This window comes from Pan troglodytes, chromosome 3 (assembly GCF_028858775.2).
Source record: "Pan troglodytes isolate AG18354 chromosome 3, NHGRI_mPanTro3-v2.0_pri, whole genome shotgun sequence".
NCBI classification, from domain to species: Eukaryota; Metazoa; Chordata; class Mammalia; order Primates; family Hominidae; genus Pan; species Pan troglodytes.
The window spans coordinates 154746914-154765017 of NC_072401.2; the positions used below are offsets into that span (position 1 = coordinate 154746914).

The window sequence follows — 18104 nt, forward strand, 5'->3', positions numbered from 1 at the left end:
GGCACATGCCTATAATTCCAGCTACTCTGGAGGCTGAGGCATGAGAATTGCTTGAACCCAGGAGGCAGAGGTTGCAGTGAGCCAAGATCAGGCCACTGCAATCCAGCCTGAGTGACAGAGGGAGATTGTGTCTCAAAAAAAAAAAAAAAGTTGCACATTTGTTAGCTATGTTTTAGTTGTCTGTAAAATATAGAAAGCGTGCTCTGGCCACCTGTGGAATCTGCTATTTTCTCGCTGTTACCCTTAGTGTTAGAATTATCAACATATATTGCCTTGCTTCTTGTGGGTTAGAGTTTCCTATTTGTGTTTAGTGGCCCATGGAAAGCATATGAATCCCGGAAGCCGCTGGCATTTAGTTTGTAATGCTTATTGCATAAAGGTGTTCAGAGCTAGTTTATGAAAAGGTTTGCAGATCCCATGGTTTTGATTATCTTACCATCAAGAGTACAGTTACAACCTGCTCTCTTTGAACCAGTATATGTCTTTAGAAACGAATCACTTCTTAAAACAGGAGGAAACACAAAAGATCTAAGTACAGGGGTAGGTAAATATCATCACAGTAGCTCTCCCCTTCTGTTTCCAAGGTTGAACAACAGTTAGTCTTATTTAATATACCTACATGACACATGGCTTCCTTGTTCCAACTGCCCACTCTCCCCTTTCTTCTTTTAGATTATCTCTGGAGAACACGGAGGCAGAACTGCATTTGCTGTTTGTCAGGACAAAATCACTAAAAGAAAACATCCAGCGGGATGGTGAACTTTGTCAGCAGATGGAAGATTTTCTTCAGGTTTGTAGGTGACTCAAGTCAGTCCCTCTAATCTCATCTCCCAGCAGCACCCCGGGGCTGGTTAAATTTGCATGGGTGTATTTGTGGAAGCAGCAGTTCCCATTCATATTTTTTTTCTCCAAGTTAGTCAGAGGAACTTGGTATTTCCATGCCCATTCTTTGCAGAGGATGTTAAATGTGATCTAAGCCTGATATATTTTTTTTTTTGTCTTTTCGTTTGTTTGACTTGTTTGTTTGTTTGTCTTGAGAGGGAGTCTTAGGGAGTCTTGCTCTGTCACCCAGGCTGGAGTATAATGGTGCGATCTCGGCAAACTGCAACCTCCGCCTCCCTGGTTCAAGCAATTCTCCTGCCTCAGCCTCCCGAGTAGCTGGGGGCTACAGGCATGCACCACCACACCTGGCTAATTTTTGTATTTTTTCAGTAGAGACGGGGTTTTGCCATGTTGGCCAGGCTGCTCTCAAACTCCCGACCTCAGGTGATCCGCACTCACTGGGCCTCCCAAAGTGCTGGGATTACAGGTGTGAGCCACCGCGCCCAGCCCAAGCCTGATGTATTTGTTTAGGGACAGTGCTTCTGCGAGGCTCCTGTTGTTCACTGCTCAGTTTGCACGATTGCAGTTTACTGTGGTGAACTGGTATCAGCCATGGAGTTGCACTTGGGCTGTACCTGGCAACTCAAGTTTTGTTTCTAAACCAGTTAAACTTTTGGATAACAGAACAAAGTTCCACAGAAATCAAGATGCCTTAGAACTTGGGCTGTCATTTCTTCACTTGTTTATGTTGAAGAAACAAGCTGCGTTTTGGCATGTTTTATAATGAGAGCAGCAGAACACATGAGAGCTGTGCCCGTCAACACCAGGAGTACACAGGGCCCACAGGGTGTGTCGGGAGCTGCTCCAAATAACATCAACAAAAAACAGCAGAGTGGACATGTTTGTGACAGCTCACTGTGACTCACTAATCGCATAGTCTGACATACTTCTTTTATCTTCCTTATTTAAAAAAAAGAAAAAAAAGGCACCATCTCATGCTTTTAGTCTTCAGCGAAAGGCTATGCTACCTGAAGTGTTGTTAGTGTTTTGAGACCTGTGAGGTGGATTCATGTAGCAGGGCTGCCCTTGGCACTGGGGAGGAACAGTGTGCTCCTGAGGTTGTGCCAGCTGAAGCCTTCGCTTCTTAATTCAGCTCCTTCAAAATATTATGACCTTCGGCGGATGCTTGATTTTGTTTGGCTCTGCTGTGAGTTTATTTTTATTATTAAACATGTGCTCTGTATTTTCCTTCAAGTAAAACCAAACTAATTTTCTTGTTACAAACACCACCACCAATACCACAAAAATACTGAACAGTAAACGAATGCATTAAACAAATCCGGAAAATCAAGAATAAGGACCATTGCACATCGAGATTAAAATTCTGGATGTTTCATTCCTCCAAGTTCTCATATTAACTATTACCATCTCAGTCAATATTCACACAGAGAAGCTTAGGATGAAGAACAGCTCTGACTTAGCCTCACCTCTGGACTGCTTTTCATAGTCAGTCTTGTTTTAACTCTTTACACTTCTTTCTGGCAGTCGTTTTTTTTTTTTTTTTTTTTTTTCCGAGACAGAGTCTCACCCTGTCACCCAGGCTGGAGTACAGTGGCACGATCTCGGCTCACTGCAATCTCCACCTCCTGGGTTCAAGTGAGTCTCTTCCCTCAGCCTCCTGAGCAGCTGAGACTACAGGCGCATGTCACCACACCAGGCTAATTTTTTGTATTTTTAGTAGTGATGGGGTTTCACCGTGTTAGCCAGGATGGTCTCAATCTCCTGACCTCGTGATCCGCCCGCCTCCCAAAGTGCTGGGATTGTAGGCATGAGCCACTGCGCCAACCGAGTCATTTTTATCTCTATAAGTAAAACGTTTCATACAGCTGCATACTTTTCTTTCTTAAATTCAACTTCCTTTTGAATAGGTGAGATAAAATTTTTCGAGGTAGGTCAGGGTCAGGGCACTCAGGTCTCTGAACACCAGTCTGAATGCTGGACTCAAACTCTATGCCATAAGAAGTGGGGAACTCTTCAAGGATTCAGAGCAGAAAAATAACAGAAACACATTTTTGCAGATCTATTTCAGCATTTTCACCCTTGGGGTAAGAAATACTGAGTAAACTTGTTTGAAACTTCAGTGTGTAGCAGGCAAGTTAGAGATGTAAGGTTGACTTGGACACTACAGCTGCTAACCTGTTGACATTCTTGCTTTGCCAGTGTAGCTTTGAACTTTTCCATTTCTGGCCCTAATCATGTAGAACTCCTGCCCGGTAACTTCAAGTGTGGTTACTGTTCAGATCCACATTCAGAATGTTTCATTTTCCCAAGTCCAAAGGGTGACTTCAGTGTGTTTAAGATTTTCCTTCCTGGTACTCTGTCAATCCCCACAGGATCTAGAGATGAAACATACGAGGTGGAGCTGAACTCCCATGTAGATTCTTGTCAAGAGGCCTATTTTTCTGCAGTTGAGCTGTTCTTGGCTGGAATCCATCTTTCCCCCTGTGGAAGAATGACAGGCAAAGATTTATCCTTTCATTAATACCATTCCTCCATAAAGAAAAATACAGCATGAATGCACACACTGCCTTGGGCTACTGACTCAGGTGGTTACTTTCTCTGGTATTTGGTTTCCTACATAGTTTTCGTTTCTTACTACCTCTTGAGTGTGTTTGGTTTAAGAGAAGGGCTTTTAAGGGGGAAAGTGGGTTGGAGTGGGTAATAGGTGGCGTCTTCACAGAATTTCCCTGTAGGTTCTGTAGCTCTCCACACAGGTTCAAACAGCAGTTCTACCCCTCCAAAGTGGGCAACTTTAGCTTTACCATTTCCCAGCCCATCCCCACTTCACTCAAAAAATGTTTTCAAATATAACCTTTTTTAAAAACATGATACATGTGATTTCATAAAGTAACATACTTCATTCATTCCTTCTTCATATAACCATTATTTCCCAGTAAACAAGGAAGCAACATAGGCTAGGCTCAGTGGCTTACCCCTGTAATCCCAGCACTTAGGGAGGCTGAGGTGGGAGGATGGCGTGAGGCCTTCCTGGGAAACATAGGGAAACCCTGTCTCTACAAAATATTTAAATATTAACTGGGTGTGGTGGTGCATAGCTATAGTCCCTGCTACTCAGGAGGCCGAGGTGGGAGGATTGCTTGAGCCCAGGAGGTCAAGGGTGCAGTGAGCCATGATCACACCATTGTACTCCAGCCTGGGTAATGGAGTGAGACCCTGTCTCAACATAAGACTTCAGTGTGATTCCAAATGTTCATTCTCATGGGCTGTGGCTGCTGTGGAGCCCTTTTTCTCCGCACCATACTGCTTCCTCATGCAGCTCCCCATGTTGTCACTGAACTGCCATCGGGGAAGTGTGTGTGACCCTTGGACATGGCAGATTCCATGCTGAAGGCCTTGGAACTCATTGGAGGAAAACAAGCTTCCTTTCTTCCCATCTCTGTGTTGAGGCGGTACCAGAATGCACAGGGGCCTCAGAGACTTATTTGTCCTAGAAGAATTAGGAGAAAATGAAGAAGCAAAGAGGGTGGTTTTGTAAAGGACAGTAATGCCTAGCCATCGGGACCCATCAGAATCTCCTGGGGTGGTGCTTTCAGAAAATATTAGTGTTGGGTCCACCCCAAACCTGTGAAATCGAACGGGAGGAATACAGGCATGGCCTGTTGCCAAGCTTCCCAGCTGACTTGGATCAGCACCCCGGGTTTAGCTATGAGGGTTTTGGTCCTGTGGGGGTGACCCTGACCCTCACAGAGCTCATTTGGGATTAAGCTTAGACACCCTCTCAGTGGGGCAAAATTGATAATGCATCAGTAGAGCGAGTAGCTTCAGGGACCCTAAAGTAAACTCTTGACCAGTGTAAGACTCAATTTTAAGAGGAAGAAGAACAGATGCAAAATGGATCTTCCTTGGTAAAAACCAGTTGTATACCTGTGTAATTTTTTTCAGTGACATTAAAAGTGAACATTTTGTTAGTGACATTCTGCAGGTTAAAGCTCTTAAATCTATCTTGTTGCTTAGTCTAGGTCTCACACGGGACTTCACCTTGCTTTCCCCGAGGTTTGTTCTGGGTTGAATTATTTTCCTTTTGGCTCTGATTGCATTGGCCTTGCAATAAACCTTCCTTTTCCAAGACCTGAAATGAAACCCCAGAGCACGTCTTCTCTGGGCACCGGATGCAGTGCCCAGCGCCGCCTCAGCTGACAACGTTTACCTCAGTGTGTGTTCGTTTGTTTTTCCGCAGTTTGCCATAGAAAAGCTGAGGGAACTGGAATGCTGGAAACAAGAGCTCCAGGATGAGGCCTACACCCTTATAGATTTTTTCTGTGAAGACAAAAAAACCATGAAACTGGATGAATGCTTTCAGATATTTAGAGATTTCTGTACCAAATTCAACAAAGCAGTTAAGGTACGTCTGGCAGCATCTGTGTCTCGGGGTTGTTTGGATTTTTATTTTCCTTCTTCTCGACCTAGTCATCTGCTCACCACAGAAAGGCACTTTGCATCTCCACGGTTTCGGGGACATCTGGCCCAGGTGGTATTGCCAGGCTCTCTGCTGGGATTGCTGGAAAGTGGCTCTGCCATCCCAGCCCCGAGGGCTTGCATAGCATCAGGGGGAGGCATTTGACTGCCTCTGCTACTTTGGTGCACAGGCTCCCTGACACTCACATTAATGCCTTGAGAGCATTTTGTTAGTAAAGTTCCTCCATGATGGCTGTCATACCATTTAAAAGTCTCTTGAAGATCCTGAATGTCTTTCTCTCCCGCTCCCAGAAGAGAATGTCCTCTTCCAGGGAGACTTCTGTTGTGGTGGGGTGATGGAACGGCCCTCCCTTTCCCTTCTTCCAAGCTCTGCTGCCGTCACTGTGGGATTGGCACCAGGGCAACCATGTGGTCCTCCCCAGAGCGGTCTTCCAGATTCCCGAATAACCACAAAGCCTGCTGCCATACTGAGCAAAACAGCTACCTTTCTTGCCCTTCAACCACCAATTCCAGTCATCTCTGGGTTTAATGTAGAAGCCAGAAAACTCTCTGGGTTGCTTGGCTTTCAAGTAAAACTTTAATTCATCAATTGAAAGCAAACCGGCCACTCACATCCCTTCATTTCGGGTGGTGATGAGGAAGCAAAGCTCGTGAGTCATCTCTCCCCCTCCAGTTGGAATGCAGCTTAGTCCATAGCTGAATTTCTTTGAGGGATTGGTCAGATTTCTCTCAAGCCCAGAATTGCTTTGTGTTCTCGACCCCTCCTTTCTCTATCCAGTTAAGAGAAGGAGGCTCAGCCTGTGGCCACGTTTGCGCTCCTCTGGCCAAGAAGTGAGCTCAGCTGTGGGAGGCAGTGGTGGGTGTCAAGGCCAAGTTGGCTCTTAATGAGGCCCTCACTCCCAGGAATTCCATAGGCCTGTGAGGCCACCTGTGTGATGCTCTCAGCCCCACTGTCCAAAGAGCCAGGCACCGGCCCCACCACCACCACAGGCAATCTTTAAAGAAGGCCCGAGAGACTTGGGGACGAGGTGGGAGGCTGAGGCCAGAGCTGCAGGCGGAGCCAAGAGTCCCCGGCTAGAGCCCCACAGAAACTTGGAAGGGAAAGGCCATCATTGGAGGAAATTGATTGTCAAGTAAAACTGCTAACAATAACACATTTGGGCTGTGAGATCCACATATTTCCATGACACAAATCTATTTAAAGTGCATGGCCAGGTGGTAGAGTGTGCTTTGGTATGTGAGCTTGCTCTGGTGCAGTTTCGATGGGAAGGGCTGGGTTCTCTGGAGCAGGGTGAAGGTTGAAAGATTTGTAAAGCACACCTGCTCCTCTTCCTCTTCTCTGATTGTGGGAACAGGCTAGGACGTGAGAGGCAGAGCCATGTGCTGCAGGCTGCAGCTGGCAGAGCCACCATGCCACGTGTGGTGTTGCTTTACCAAGGAGCAGTCAGGGAACAGAGCTGAACAGAGCATCTCTTAATATTGTGGCTATACATTAATACATCCAAATCATTGTTAAGTAGAATGTGCTACACATGAATGTGTGTAGGACAGATCCATGCTGCACAGAAGTATAATTTGAGGCTCACTCTTTAAATACCCACAGTATTTTTCTCTCAGCTATTGCCTATATAGCCCTTTCCTGGAAGTCGTCTCTGTCTTATACTGCTCAGAAACAGAGTTGGCTTTCCTTGGAGTTGAGGTCGCATGCATATGTATGTGGAATGGCGGCCTCCACTGAGCAGTGCCTTGGCCAGAAAGCTGGAAGTTGGGCCCAAGGATCGAATAAAAACTGTAGACAGATTGTTGGGCCAGGTCTACAGCACTCACCCCTTCTGCTCAGATCCCTAGTAGCTTTGAAGAGCCTCACCCTCCCTCTACACACACACACATGCGTACACACAGAGAGCCTCTTTCTCAGTGTAAGACATGACCCAGAGCTCCCCTCCATGCCTTGTATCTTTCTTTGGCTCTTAGCGTAGGTGGCTCTGGAACTGCACATTGGTCCCACATGTCTCATGCATCTTCGGGCTTCTCTCCATCCCTCAGGACAACCACGACCGGGAGGCGCAGGAGCTGAGGCAGCTGCAGAGGCTGAAGGAGCGGGAGCAGAAGCAGCGCTCCTGGGCAACTGGGGAGCTGGGGGCATTTGGCCGGAGCAGCAGTGAGAATGATGTGGAGCTGCTGACCAAGAAGGGTGCAGAGGGCCTGCTCCCTTTCCTGCACCCCAGGCCCATCAGCCCCTCCAGCCCCTCCTACCGGCCCCCGAACACCCGCCGCTCCCGCCTCTCCCTGGGTCCCTCTGCTGACCGGGAGCTGCTGACCTTCTTGGAGAGCTCCACCGGCAGCCCTGAGGAGCCCAATAAGTTCCACAGCCTGCCCCGGAGCAGCCCCCGGCAGGCCCGGCCCACGATAGCCTGCCTGGAGCCTGCAGAAGTGAGGCACCAGGACTCCAGCTTTGCACACAAACCTCAGACCTCGGGGGGCCAGGAGGAGGCCCCCAACCCACCCTCAGCACAGGCGCACCAGCTTGCAGCCGCCCAGCCTGAGGACCCTGCCTCTGCCTTCCCCAGAGCTCGGCGCCAGGGCGTCAGTGTCCTCCGAAAGAGGTACAGTGAGCCGGTGAGCCTGGGCTCAGCACAGTCCCCTCCTCTCTCGCCATTGGCTCTGGGAATTAAGGAGCATGAGCTGGTGACAGGGCTGGCCCAGTTCAACCTCCAGGGTTCCCAGGGCATGGAGGAGACCTCCCAGCTGACTCTGAGTGACTTCAGCCCGATGGAGCTAGAGTCTGTGGGGCATAGGGGCCTGCAGTCCCTCAGTGCCAGCACCAGCAGCCTGACACCCATGGGCAGAGATGCCCTGGGGAGTCTCAGCCCAGCGCTGGAGGATGGCAAGGCTGCCCCCGATGAGCCTGGAAGTGCAGCTTTGGGATCTGTGGGTAGCAGCGACCCTGAGAACAAAGATCCTAGACCTCTGTTCTGCATCTCGGACACCACCGACTGCTCACTGACCCTGGACTGCTCAGAGGGAACCGACTCCAGACCCAGAGGCGGGGACCCGGAGGAAGGCGGGGAAGGGGATGGCTCCATGTCCTCTGGGGTTGAAGAAATGGGGGACAGCCAAGTCTCCTCCAACCCTACATCCAGCCCCCCTGGGGAGGCTCCTGCCCCCGTCTCTGTGGATAATGAGCCCAGCTGCAAGGGCGGCCTGCCCAGGGACAAACCCACCAAAAGGAAAGACGTTGTAGCACCAAAGAGAGGCTCCCTGAAAGAGGCGTCTCCCGGGGCCTCCAAGCCCGGGAGCGCCCGGCGGAGCCAGGGGGCAGTGGCCAAGTCTGTGCGGACCCTGACCACCTCAGAGAACGAGAGCATGCGCAAGGTCATGCCCATCACCAAGTCTAGCAGAGGCGCCGGCTGGAGGCGACCAGAGCTGTCATCCCGGGGGCCCTCCCAGAATCCCCCCAGCAGCACAGATACTGTGTGGTCACGCCAGAACTCCGTGCGGAGGGCCTCAGACACGTCGCCCGGGAGGCCCTCCACAGGCGCCGAAGAGCAGAGGCTGCCGCGGGGGAGCAGCGGCTCCAGCAGCACCCGTCCGGGGAGGGACGTTCCCCTGCAGCCCAGGGGTTCTTTCAAGAAGCCCAGTGCCAAACCACTCAGGAACCTCCCCAGACAGAAGCCTGAGGAAAATAAGACCTGCCGCGCCCACTCCGAGGGCCCTGAGAGTCCCAAAGAAGAGCCCAAGACCCCGTCAGTGCCCAGCGTCCCCCATGAACTACCCCGTGTCCCGAGCTTTGCCCGGAACACAGTGGCCTCCTCCTCTCGAAGCATGAGAACAGATCTTCCTCCCGTGGCCAAAGCCCCCGGCATCACTCGGACAGTGTCGCAGCGGCAGCTGAGGGTGAAAGGGGACCCCGAGGATGCCGCTCCCAAGGACAGCAGCACTTTGAGGCGAGCCAGCAGTGCCCGGGCCCCCAAGAAGCGCCCAGAGTCTGCGGAGGGTCCCAGTGCCAACACGGAGGCCCCTCTGAAGGCCAGAGGGGCTGGGGAAAGGGCCTCCCTCCGTCGGAAGGACTCCAGTCGGACCACGCTGGGGAGAATCCTCAATCCCTTACGGAAGTGATGGGTGCCTGTCCTCTCCTGCCTCCTGGGATTCAGACTGGGATTCAGACGGTGAAGACTGACTTCTGGGACGAGGATGGGGAAAGAGGCAGCATGTCTTTGTTACAGATAAAGCAGCCACTGGTGCCACTGCTAGTGACGCTGTTGGGATGGCACAGTCCAGGAGGCCTGTGGACTGCAGCCTGCTGTGCTGAGCCCTGCTGCAGTCCAGCGTCCAGATGGACGCACGTTCACTACTGTGACGGCCGCACCTCCCCCATGCACCCCACCCTCCCCCAAAGCCCGGATCCCGAGAAAGACTTAGTAGGAGTGTAAGGTGACATTCTTATGAAACAAGTCAAAAAAGTTTTTTTCAGGCCAGTTTTTATATATCAAAGACTTTCTTTTTAATATAAAAATTAGCTAGGTGCAGTGGTTCATGCCTGTAATCCAGCACTTTGGGAGGCTAAGATGAGTGGATTGCTTGAGCCTAGGAGTTCGAGACCAGCCTAGGCAACATGGAGAAACCCCGTCTCTATCAGAAATACAAAATTTAGCCGAGTGTGGTGGCACATGCCTGTGGCCCCAGCCACTCTGAACGCTGAGATGGGAAGGTCACTTGAGCCCAGGACCCCACCACTGCACTCCAGCCTGGATGACAGAGTGAGACCTTGTCTCAAACAAAACAAAACAAAAATGAAATGTTCTAGTTTTGGTTCCTTTTGCAGAGTGAAATGCCTCCCAGGAAAAAAATACATATGTATTTTTTTGCGACAGGGTCGTGCTCTGTCTCCCAGACTGGACTGCAGTGGCACAATCATAGCTCACTGCAGCTTTGACCTCCCAGACCCAAGTGATCCTCCCACCTCAGCCTCCCTCGGAGCTGGGACTACAGGCATGCACCACCACGCCTGGTTAATTGTTTTTTTTAATTTATCTTTTGTAGAGATGGGATCTCACTATGTTGCTCAGGCTGATCTCGAACCCTGGGCTCAAGTGATCCTCCCACCTCAGCCTCCCAAAGTGCTGGGATTACAGGTGTGAGCCACCACACTTGGCCAGTATATCCTCAGTATGAAGATATTTTTATCTTCCTGTGTTCCCTGGCTTCAGAGTTTCACCTGCCCACACAGGGTCCGTTGCTGGCAACTGGACTTCCCCATAAGCCTTGGGTATCCTGTGATGGGCTGTGTCTCCCTGAAGATTGTCTGGCTTGCCCACTTCTCCGTGCATGACTCTGGGTGTGAGTCTGTCTAGGAACAGGAGGGAAAGTTGGACTCAGACAGAAATCAGATGCTTCCATGTATTCAGGGCGCGCATTGTGAGCAGTGGAGTATGAGCCTTGGGGGCCTCATGGTTGCAGGGCAGGCTTCCCTGCAGATGGGTGGCAGCCCCTGGTAGAATGCTGGATTTCTCTGGAATCTAGAAGTGCCATATTTTAGTGGAAAGGCATCAGGGCTGTTTGACAGTGTGCGTCTTTCCAATCCCATGTTCCTCCATTCGTGTGTCTGTTATAAAACTGAGTGAAGGCTGCTATGACCTGTGTTCACTCTGGTTACAGGGAGGTGCAAACCATTCTGTCTCCCAGCCTTTCTTCTCTCTTTGTGTGCTCCCAGCACTTCCTTCTTTTCTAACATGGCCTGGAGAGAGTCTCTCTCTCCTTGTCTCTGTCTCTTAATAATAGTTTTTAACGTGGACATCTCTTCCTTGGTACAGTGGTTTTTAAATCCTGAGAAGAACCAAGTCAGCTGTTTTAAAACAGACTAAAAGCATGAAATTGCTTTCAGAAGAATGTATATCATCGGGAAAAGTTTGGGGGCAGAATGGGGGAATCAGGCTTTATTCAAAAGAAACAGTTGAAAACATGAACTTTTTCTACCCAATGCCCATTTCATGACTCCTCTGAGACTAATTGGGAAATGGGGAAATTCTTGGAACTTTTTTTTAAAGAAACTTTTTTGTGTGTTTTTTTATTTTAGGTCACTTATTAGTGAAACCTCATTTTAGATCTGACATTGGTAGATAGATGGATTTAGGCAAATATGATGCGTTTGTGGGGAATCCGCGTGGTTGACGTTAGAGCCTCCCTTCTGCAGACTGTTGCCTGTCATCTAAGCGAATTGGAAATGCTGAGCTTCCATAAGTCAGCTGAGTTTTAAAGGTAAACGTTATGGCTGAAGTAGTAAAGCACCTGACCACAAAACCTCTTGTAAAAACGGCCCTGAGTAGGTATTTCCAGGGCTCCACAAAGTTGCTTATGGGAATCCTGAGCTGCTTTTCACCATCTCAAGAAGCCTAAGAAGTTATATATTTAATCAGGTAGACAAAACAGTTCAAAGCATAAGGTCCATGGTGGTGGAAAATGGATGCAAGTGATTCTAAGTTTGTGGATTTGTGGATAGCAGAGGGGTCGGGACCTCTTGGAGGAACCCTGGGTACCAAGCTCCCAGGCCCTCCCTCTATCATGGATGCTGGGTGACTTTGGGAAGTCACCACCTCTTCCCAAGCCTGTTTCCCATATCACAGATGTGGGGCCATGGCCTCGATGATGGTCTCCACAGGTCCTTCCACCTCTGTGAGTCCAAGTCAGGTCAATCAGCAAGGACCCATCTCTGCCCTGGGTCAGCTCCTCAGAACCAACCCCCAGCATCTCTAAAGCAAAAGCCTCACCTCAAGCGCTGCTCAGAAGAGAGCACCTTCAGCATGAGTTGTTGCTGGAAGGTCTAATAAGCTGTGTTTCCTGGGAAGTGGTGCTTTACTTAGCCCTGTGGACAACTTCTGTGTGCATCTGTGTGAGCAGATGATCATTGTATTACCTTTTATCGGTAGTAAGCTTGGAAAAATAATTTAAGAATACAGTGGAGAAATGTAAATAAGTATCTATGTAAATTTGTTTAAAATAAACAATGTATTTAATGGTCCATTTATATGTTCTTTTATGTAACATGTAGTTTAATAAAGTTCCTGTTTATGAGAGTCATGTTTCATCTCAGCTTCTTCCATGGATGTGTCTGTGTGATCTTGCTGGGAGAGTATTCAATTTCCTGCCCAGAGAGAAGCAGAGATCCAGGAGGCTAGGGAGGGTTGGGATGCAGCTGACTTGTCCTCCAAAGGCTCAAGAGCCTAAATGAGGCTATTGGCTGTGTGTCTTCTTGATAGCACAGAACCTGCTCATAATTGAGGGCTTAGGGAGTGGGCCTTGCCCCAGGCCGTGGGGATGTAACCCCACCTCTGACACACAGGCTGTCGATGGAGTGCGCAGCTCACGTTATTCCATGCTGAGCTGAGATTTTGTCATCTCCGTGGGCCTGGCAAGTCTAGATGGTGTCCTGGGTGTCCTGCATTTTGGTTCAGGACACCATTAGGAAATCACAACTCACCTCATGGCTGACTCAGGAATGAGCAGAGAGGAGGGAGAGATGGCTTGATATGACCAGCATTGTGCATATTTGAAAAGGAGTGGGGATTGTGCCTCAGATACACCTCATACCTCGGATTATGTCATGTTTCAGTCCTAGCTACTTGCCTGCTTTATCTGAAGTGGGCTAGAGGAACATCCCTGGGTCAGAATCAGCAGATGAGAGTAAATGATGTTCTTGTTGGGAGTTGCTGCTTGCTCCCTGAACATGTGGAAGTTGGTCTTGTCTGTGTTATAAGCAGTTTGGGACACCAGACTCCTCCCTAAACCTTCAGTCCTGCTGCTCAAGGGATTACTGACATGTACCGCCCCCGTCCCCCCACCAAGAAAGCTTTTTATTTTTCTAATGGGTCTCAAGTAATCTTCCATTTCTCCTTCCCTTTTATTTTACGGCTTTCATAAAGAACCTGTGGCTTCATCCTCCTAAAGAAATTCATTAAATTAAAGGGGCCACCATCTCCTAATTGTTCATTCAAGACTGCATATTTATGTGTTAGGGTGAGGGACCCCAGAAGACTTTGGAAGAACTATTAATCCACCTTCGGGGGTGTGTACATTTGTGAATTTCTGCCTGTAAGGGTGCAGTATCCTTTCCCTAGCTCCCCCCATATGGCAATGATGACATTTTGCAATTTTACAGAATTTTCCATTGAAACTTAAACTTAATTCATCATTATATTTTTGCTGCATGCTCCAACCCTGTCAGAAAAATAGAAGAGAGAATTTTTTTGGTGCGTGTCCCCAAACACATATAATCATCAAATGTATAAACCAAATTTGAATAAAGGACATTGCATCTGATCACTCATTAAGCGCTGCTTAAAATTATGTGGGCTGTGAGCACAAACAAACTGGGGCACCGGGGTCTCTGCAAAATCACCCTGCTCAGTATCTGTGGGGGAAAGAATGCATAGCTCAGGCCGAATCTGCGGCAGGGTGGAAAACATAACCCAGAGCACCCACTCCTCAGGGCTTTTCGTCCACTAATATCTCCCGGTTTGGATGTCCCACAGCTCACTGGATCTCCTAAGTGAAGACAAGAGTAACGTGGTAGTTGAAGAAAATGGCTTTTCTGTCTGCTGGGCCAAAGCTCTGCAATGGGGCTTTTGGCTTCCTGATTGGTAGGTAGGACAATTGGACTGGCCGCAAGCAGCATTCATAGTTGTTCATTCACAGACCCTTTACCAAGGGCCCACCAGAAGCCTGACATCCCTATGAGCTGTGGAGGGAGGCACCTGGGCGTTTCAGGGAGGATGCCTATTCCAGGTTCTCACTGATGGAGTCGTGCCAGGCTCCTGGAGTCAGGTCCTGGGCTTTCCCCTGCCCGCCTCAGAAACACACTAAAGGGCTGAGTCATGCAGGCAGTCCCCAGCTCACAAGCAGAGGATGTTCCCCAAGTTTGCTTGTGGTGAGATTTGAGGATTTCAGAATGCACTTTCCCAGAGCAACCATGTCATGCATTATGGGTATGTTTTCAGGATAGCACATTAGAAAACTATTCAACCTGTCTGCTGTGGTCTGAATGTTTGTTCCCCTCAAATTCCTGTGTTGAAATCCTAACCCCCAAGGAGGTAGGATTAGGAGGTGGGGCTTTTGGGGAGTGATTAGGTCATGACCTGGAGCCCTCATGAATGGGATTAATGCCCTTATAAAGAAGGCCCGAGGACGCGCGAGCATCCCTTCCACCATGTGAGGACACAGCAAGAAGTGACCGTCCGTGAACGGGTTCTCACCAAACATTGGGTTTGTCAGTGCTCTGATCTTAAACTTCCCAGCCTCTAGAACTGTGAAAAATACATTTCTGTTGTTTGTAAGACCTTAGGTCTATGGTATTCTGTTATAGCAGCCCAGGCGGCCTAAGACGCCAGGTGTGGGTAGATTACACCACCGGAATTTCTACAGAAGAGAAGCTCACTTACAGCAGTGTTCCTGAGGGAAAAGGTCAGGAGTGCTGGGAATGTTTCTCTTCTACCTCCTGCCATCAAGTGGAGGTGAAGGCACTGCAGCTTCAGGGCACTAGTGACCGGAGGAGTGGTGTCCACTCTCCACTGCTGGAGAAAAAAAGATCTCTCTGCTCTTGAGGTGGGGCTGAATGCAGAGGCAGACACAGGGGTTTCCATCTCCCAGGACAACTCCAGGAAACATGGGTCATTTCTATAACTGCAATTGCCTTTTGGCTGTTCTTCCTAACAGAGAGCACACTGGGCCAACAGAAGGGTGCACATCCTCTGCCTTCATTTTCTGGGAGGGAGGCTGGATTCAGCCTAGCCTGCTAGACAACTAATGAGAAGGTGGCAGAGGCTGTGGGGAGGCCACCTGTGTGGCCAGGGCCGTGGACCCATGAGCCAAGGCTAGCTGGTAGCTGGGGAAGTGAGCCACCTTGGTGAGAGCTGGGATGTTCACTGCAGGTGGTGAGCTTCCCTCGGTGCTCCTGACTTGACAGTGTTGGAGCATCCAGCGGCACTCACAGCATGGAGTGCTCCTGCGCGCAGCAGAATTACTTGGGGGTGGTGATTCCTAGTCCCACCCCAGACTCACAAGCCAGAATCTTTCTGATAGGCCCCCAGATTTTCACTTTAGCAATTTTCCACTGATTCATTTTCCCTTCTGCTGTTGAGACCCACTAAGCTGGAGAGAGGCAAGAAGGCAGACTGGTAAGAATTCCACGATTCCCATGCAGGCTAATGAGCTGTTCTCCATGCTGGACCCCTCTTAGAGCCTCTGTCCGGGCAATGTAGGTGTGTTTCGCTCTGAGCAAGCAAGACAGAAGCATTTACTCTGAGCTCAGCATCCGATTAAGAGGAGAGCTGCCTCAAAGGAGTCTGAGGAGCTGGTCTAACTTAGATCTTAAAACATAAAGACTTGCAGTCGTATGCATGGCCACCGAGAGTCTGGAGCTCTCAGTCACACAACATTAGAGCTTCCATAACAATGGTTCCTGGGGGAACATTGGAAGTGACACTTCACTAGCATCTTGCCATAGCTGCCCTTTGGACAGATTATAATTTAGTGTATGTGAAGCATTTTACTAACAAGTGCTGAACAATGCCACACCCCTGTCTGAGTACCCCAGTAAGAATTTGTCAGCAAAGCTATTCTTTGGAACCCTGTTCCCTGGACTTCATGGGTGTTGGAGCTTTCCACAGCCTTCACGAGGATCACTTCAACTTGGGCCTTGGGAGCCCCATCTAGCAGCTTTGGTTCCTTCCCTCTTGCTCTGTGCTGGGGCCAGGCAGGCCGGCATCTGCCCTGACCTCACCGGTCAGGAAGGAGGTGGGGTGCAGCTCTCCAGGGTGCTGACTCAGAATGCAGGCAGAAGAAGGGATGCGGCAAGACAGCCTCCCACCCTATTTTAGGATGTGGAAACCCTCCCCGGAAGAAGGACTGAGCCTGGTTCTTTCCAAAGTGGCCAGCATAGAATAATTGACCATCTTCCCACTCCCGTGCTGTCAATGGCTGCTCATCAGTCTGACAAGGTTGTTGGAAGAATCTGGACAGTTTTGCTACGTTCAGGGACGGTCTTGCTAGCCTAGGCAAGTGCTGAAGAAGGGTTTGAGCTATATTTGAATGAAAACGATAGTTCAGCCAGGCTCAGTGGTACACGCCTGTAATCCTAGCTACTTGGAGCCCAGGAGTCTGAGACCAGCCTGGGAAACCTAGTGAGACCTCATCTAAAAAAAAAAAGAAAAAAAGAAAATGATGATTCAGCTTTGGAAGCTGCCTCAGCAGAAAGAACAGTGCCTCCATTCAGCTATGGCTGAGTGGAGCCGTCAGCTTCCCATTGGCTTTATTTCCTTCTTTCCCAAGGCACAAGAGGTTCCCACCAGCTGATTCATCCCCAGGTAGGAGAGGGAAGAGGTGGGCTCCCTGCAGGGCAGGCTTCTTCACCACTGCTGAGAGACAGAGGCAGCAGAACAGCTTCCCCACCCCCACAGGGCCTCCTACTCCCAAGTTCAAGATCGACTCCAATACAATAGAACTGGAGTCACTAGATAAGCAGCGGGGTAAAGTGCCTAATTGTTCTCAGCTCTTTCTCAAGCCCCTGCTTTTCTCAACCAGCTCACAATGGGTTGAACTCTGGCTGGAGCTTGTCTTCCAAGAAGCTCGTGGCTTTGCACACAGTTACTCACCACATTCCTGCTGTCCTAGTGACCAAGCAGGAGGTGAAACGTCATTCCCATTTGTCAAATATCATTCCCACTTGTCAAACATCATTCCCACTTGTCAGGGAGGAATTCCTTCCAGGAGTTGTGAAGGGGGATCTTGTGAACCAGTGGTTCCATGTGGCTAGCTTTGGCAATGTTCCTGGAACGATAGCACCAGAATGAGGCCCACCTGGTCACTGGACACTGTCCTCAGCCCTGGAACCTCCCTTTCAGGAGGAACCTTATGAGCTGGAGTAAGACGAGGAGAATGACCAGGCAGTCAGGGTGTGGGCACCATGCTTCACGGTGAGCAACTGAGGCTGCCAAGACCATTTAAGCTTAAAAAAGGCTAATAAGAACCTGGTGGTGTTATTAATCTTATTCTGTGTTGTTCCAAAACACAACAGAGATAAATCCTCAGGGTCAGGATGAGTTCATGCCAAAGCTGCACATCTACCTACCTCCCTGGGCTGGAGGCCTCAAAGCCCCTTCCACTGGGATACTTGAACTTGTGAAATGACTGCCCCAAACTCAGTTGCTGGGCTGATCAAGTAGGCCCTGAAGGCCACTTATCCCTCATGGGGATCACCTCCTGGGAAGGCCAGCTGCACCTTAGCATGCCATGAGAAGAGGCTTCCTGGTTATCATCATCATCATCATCACATCAAAAGTGTTTTGTTTTGTTTTTTTTGAGACAGTGTCTCACTCTGTCTCCCAGGCTGGAGTGCAGTGGCACAATATTGGCTCACTGCAGCCTCCGCCTCCCAGGTTCAAGTGATTCTCCTGCCTCAGCCTCCCGAGTAGCTGGGATTACAGGCACCCGCCACCAAGCCCACTAATTTTTGTATTTTTAGTAGAGACGGGGTTTCACCATGTTGATCAGGCTGGTCTCGAACCCCTGACCTCAAGTGATCCACCCACCTCAGCCTCCCAAAGTGCTGGGATTATAGGCATGAGCCACTGTGCCCGGCCCAAAAACGCTTCTTGAGCAGCTCCTAGGTGTAGGACCCACTGTCACCTTGAATAGCATTTGTACATTCCTCTTGGATTCACCCACATGGCAGAGCTCTGGAGTACAAGGACCATCACCTTATAACAGATTCACAGTGGGAGTTAGGAAAAGTC

General features: G+C 49.5%; 1 protein-coding gene across 3 annotated transcripts in view; it reads left to right on the plus strand.

The window, feature by feature from the left end:
• FHDC1 (FH2 domain containing 1) overlaps positions 1-12392 on the plus strand; it is a 43476-nt gene extending 31084 nt beyond the window's left edge. For all 3 annotated transcript variants that reach the window (XM_016952389.4, XM_016952387.3, XM_063809103.1), the window contains 3 exons: positions 673-790; positions 5081-5245; positions 7366-12392. In XM_016952389.4, the coding sequence (XP_016807878.2) occupies positions 673-790; positions 5081-5245; positions 7366-9438 (2356 nt within the window). In that variant the 3' untranslated portion in view covers positions 9439-12392. The remainder of the gene's footprint in view (positions 1-672; positions 791-5080; positions 5246-7365) is intronic.
• The last annotated feature ends 5712 nt before the right edge of the window (positions 12393-18104 follow it).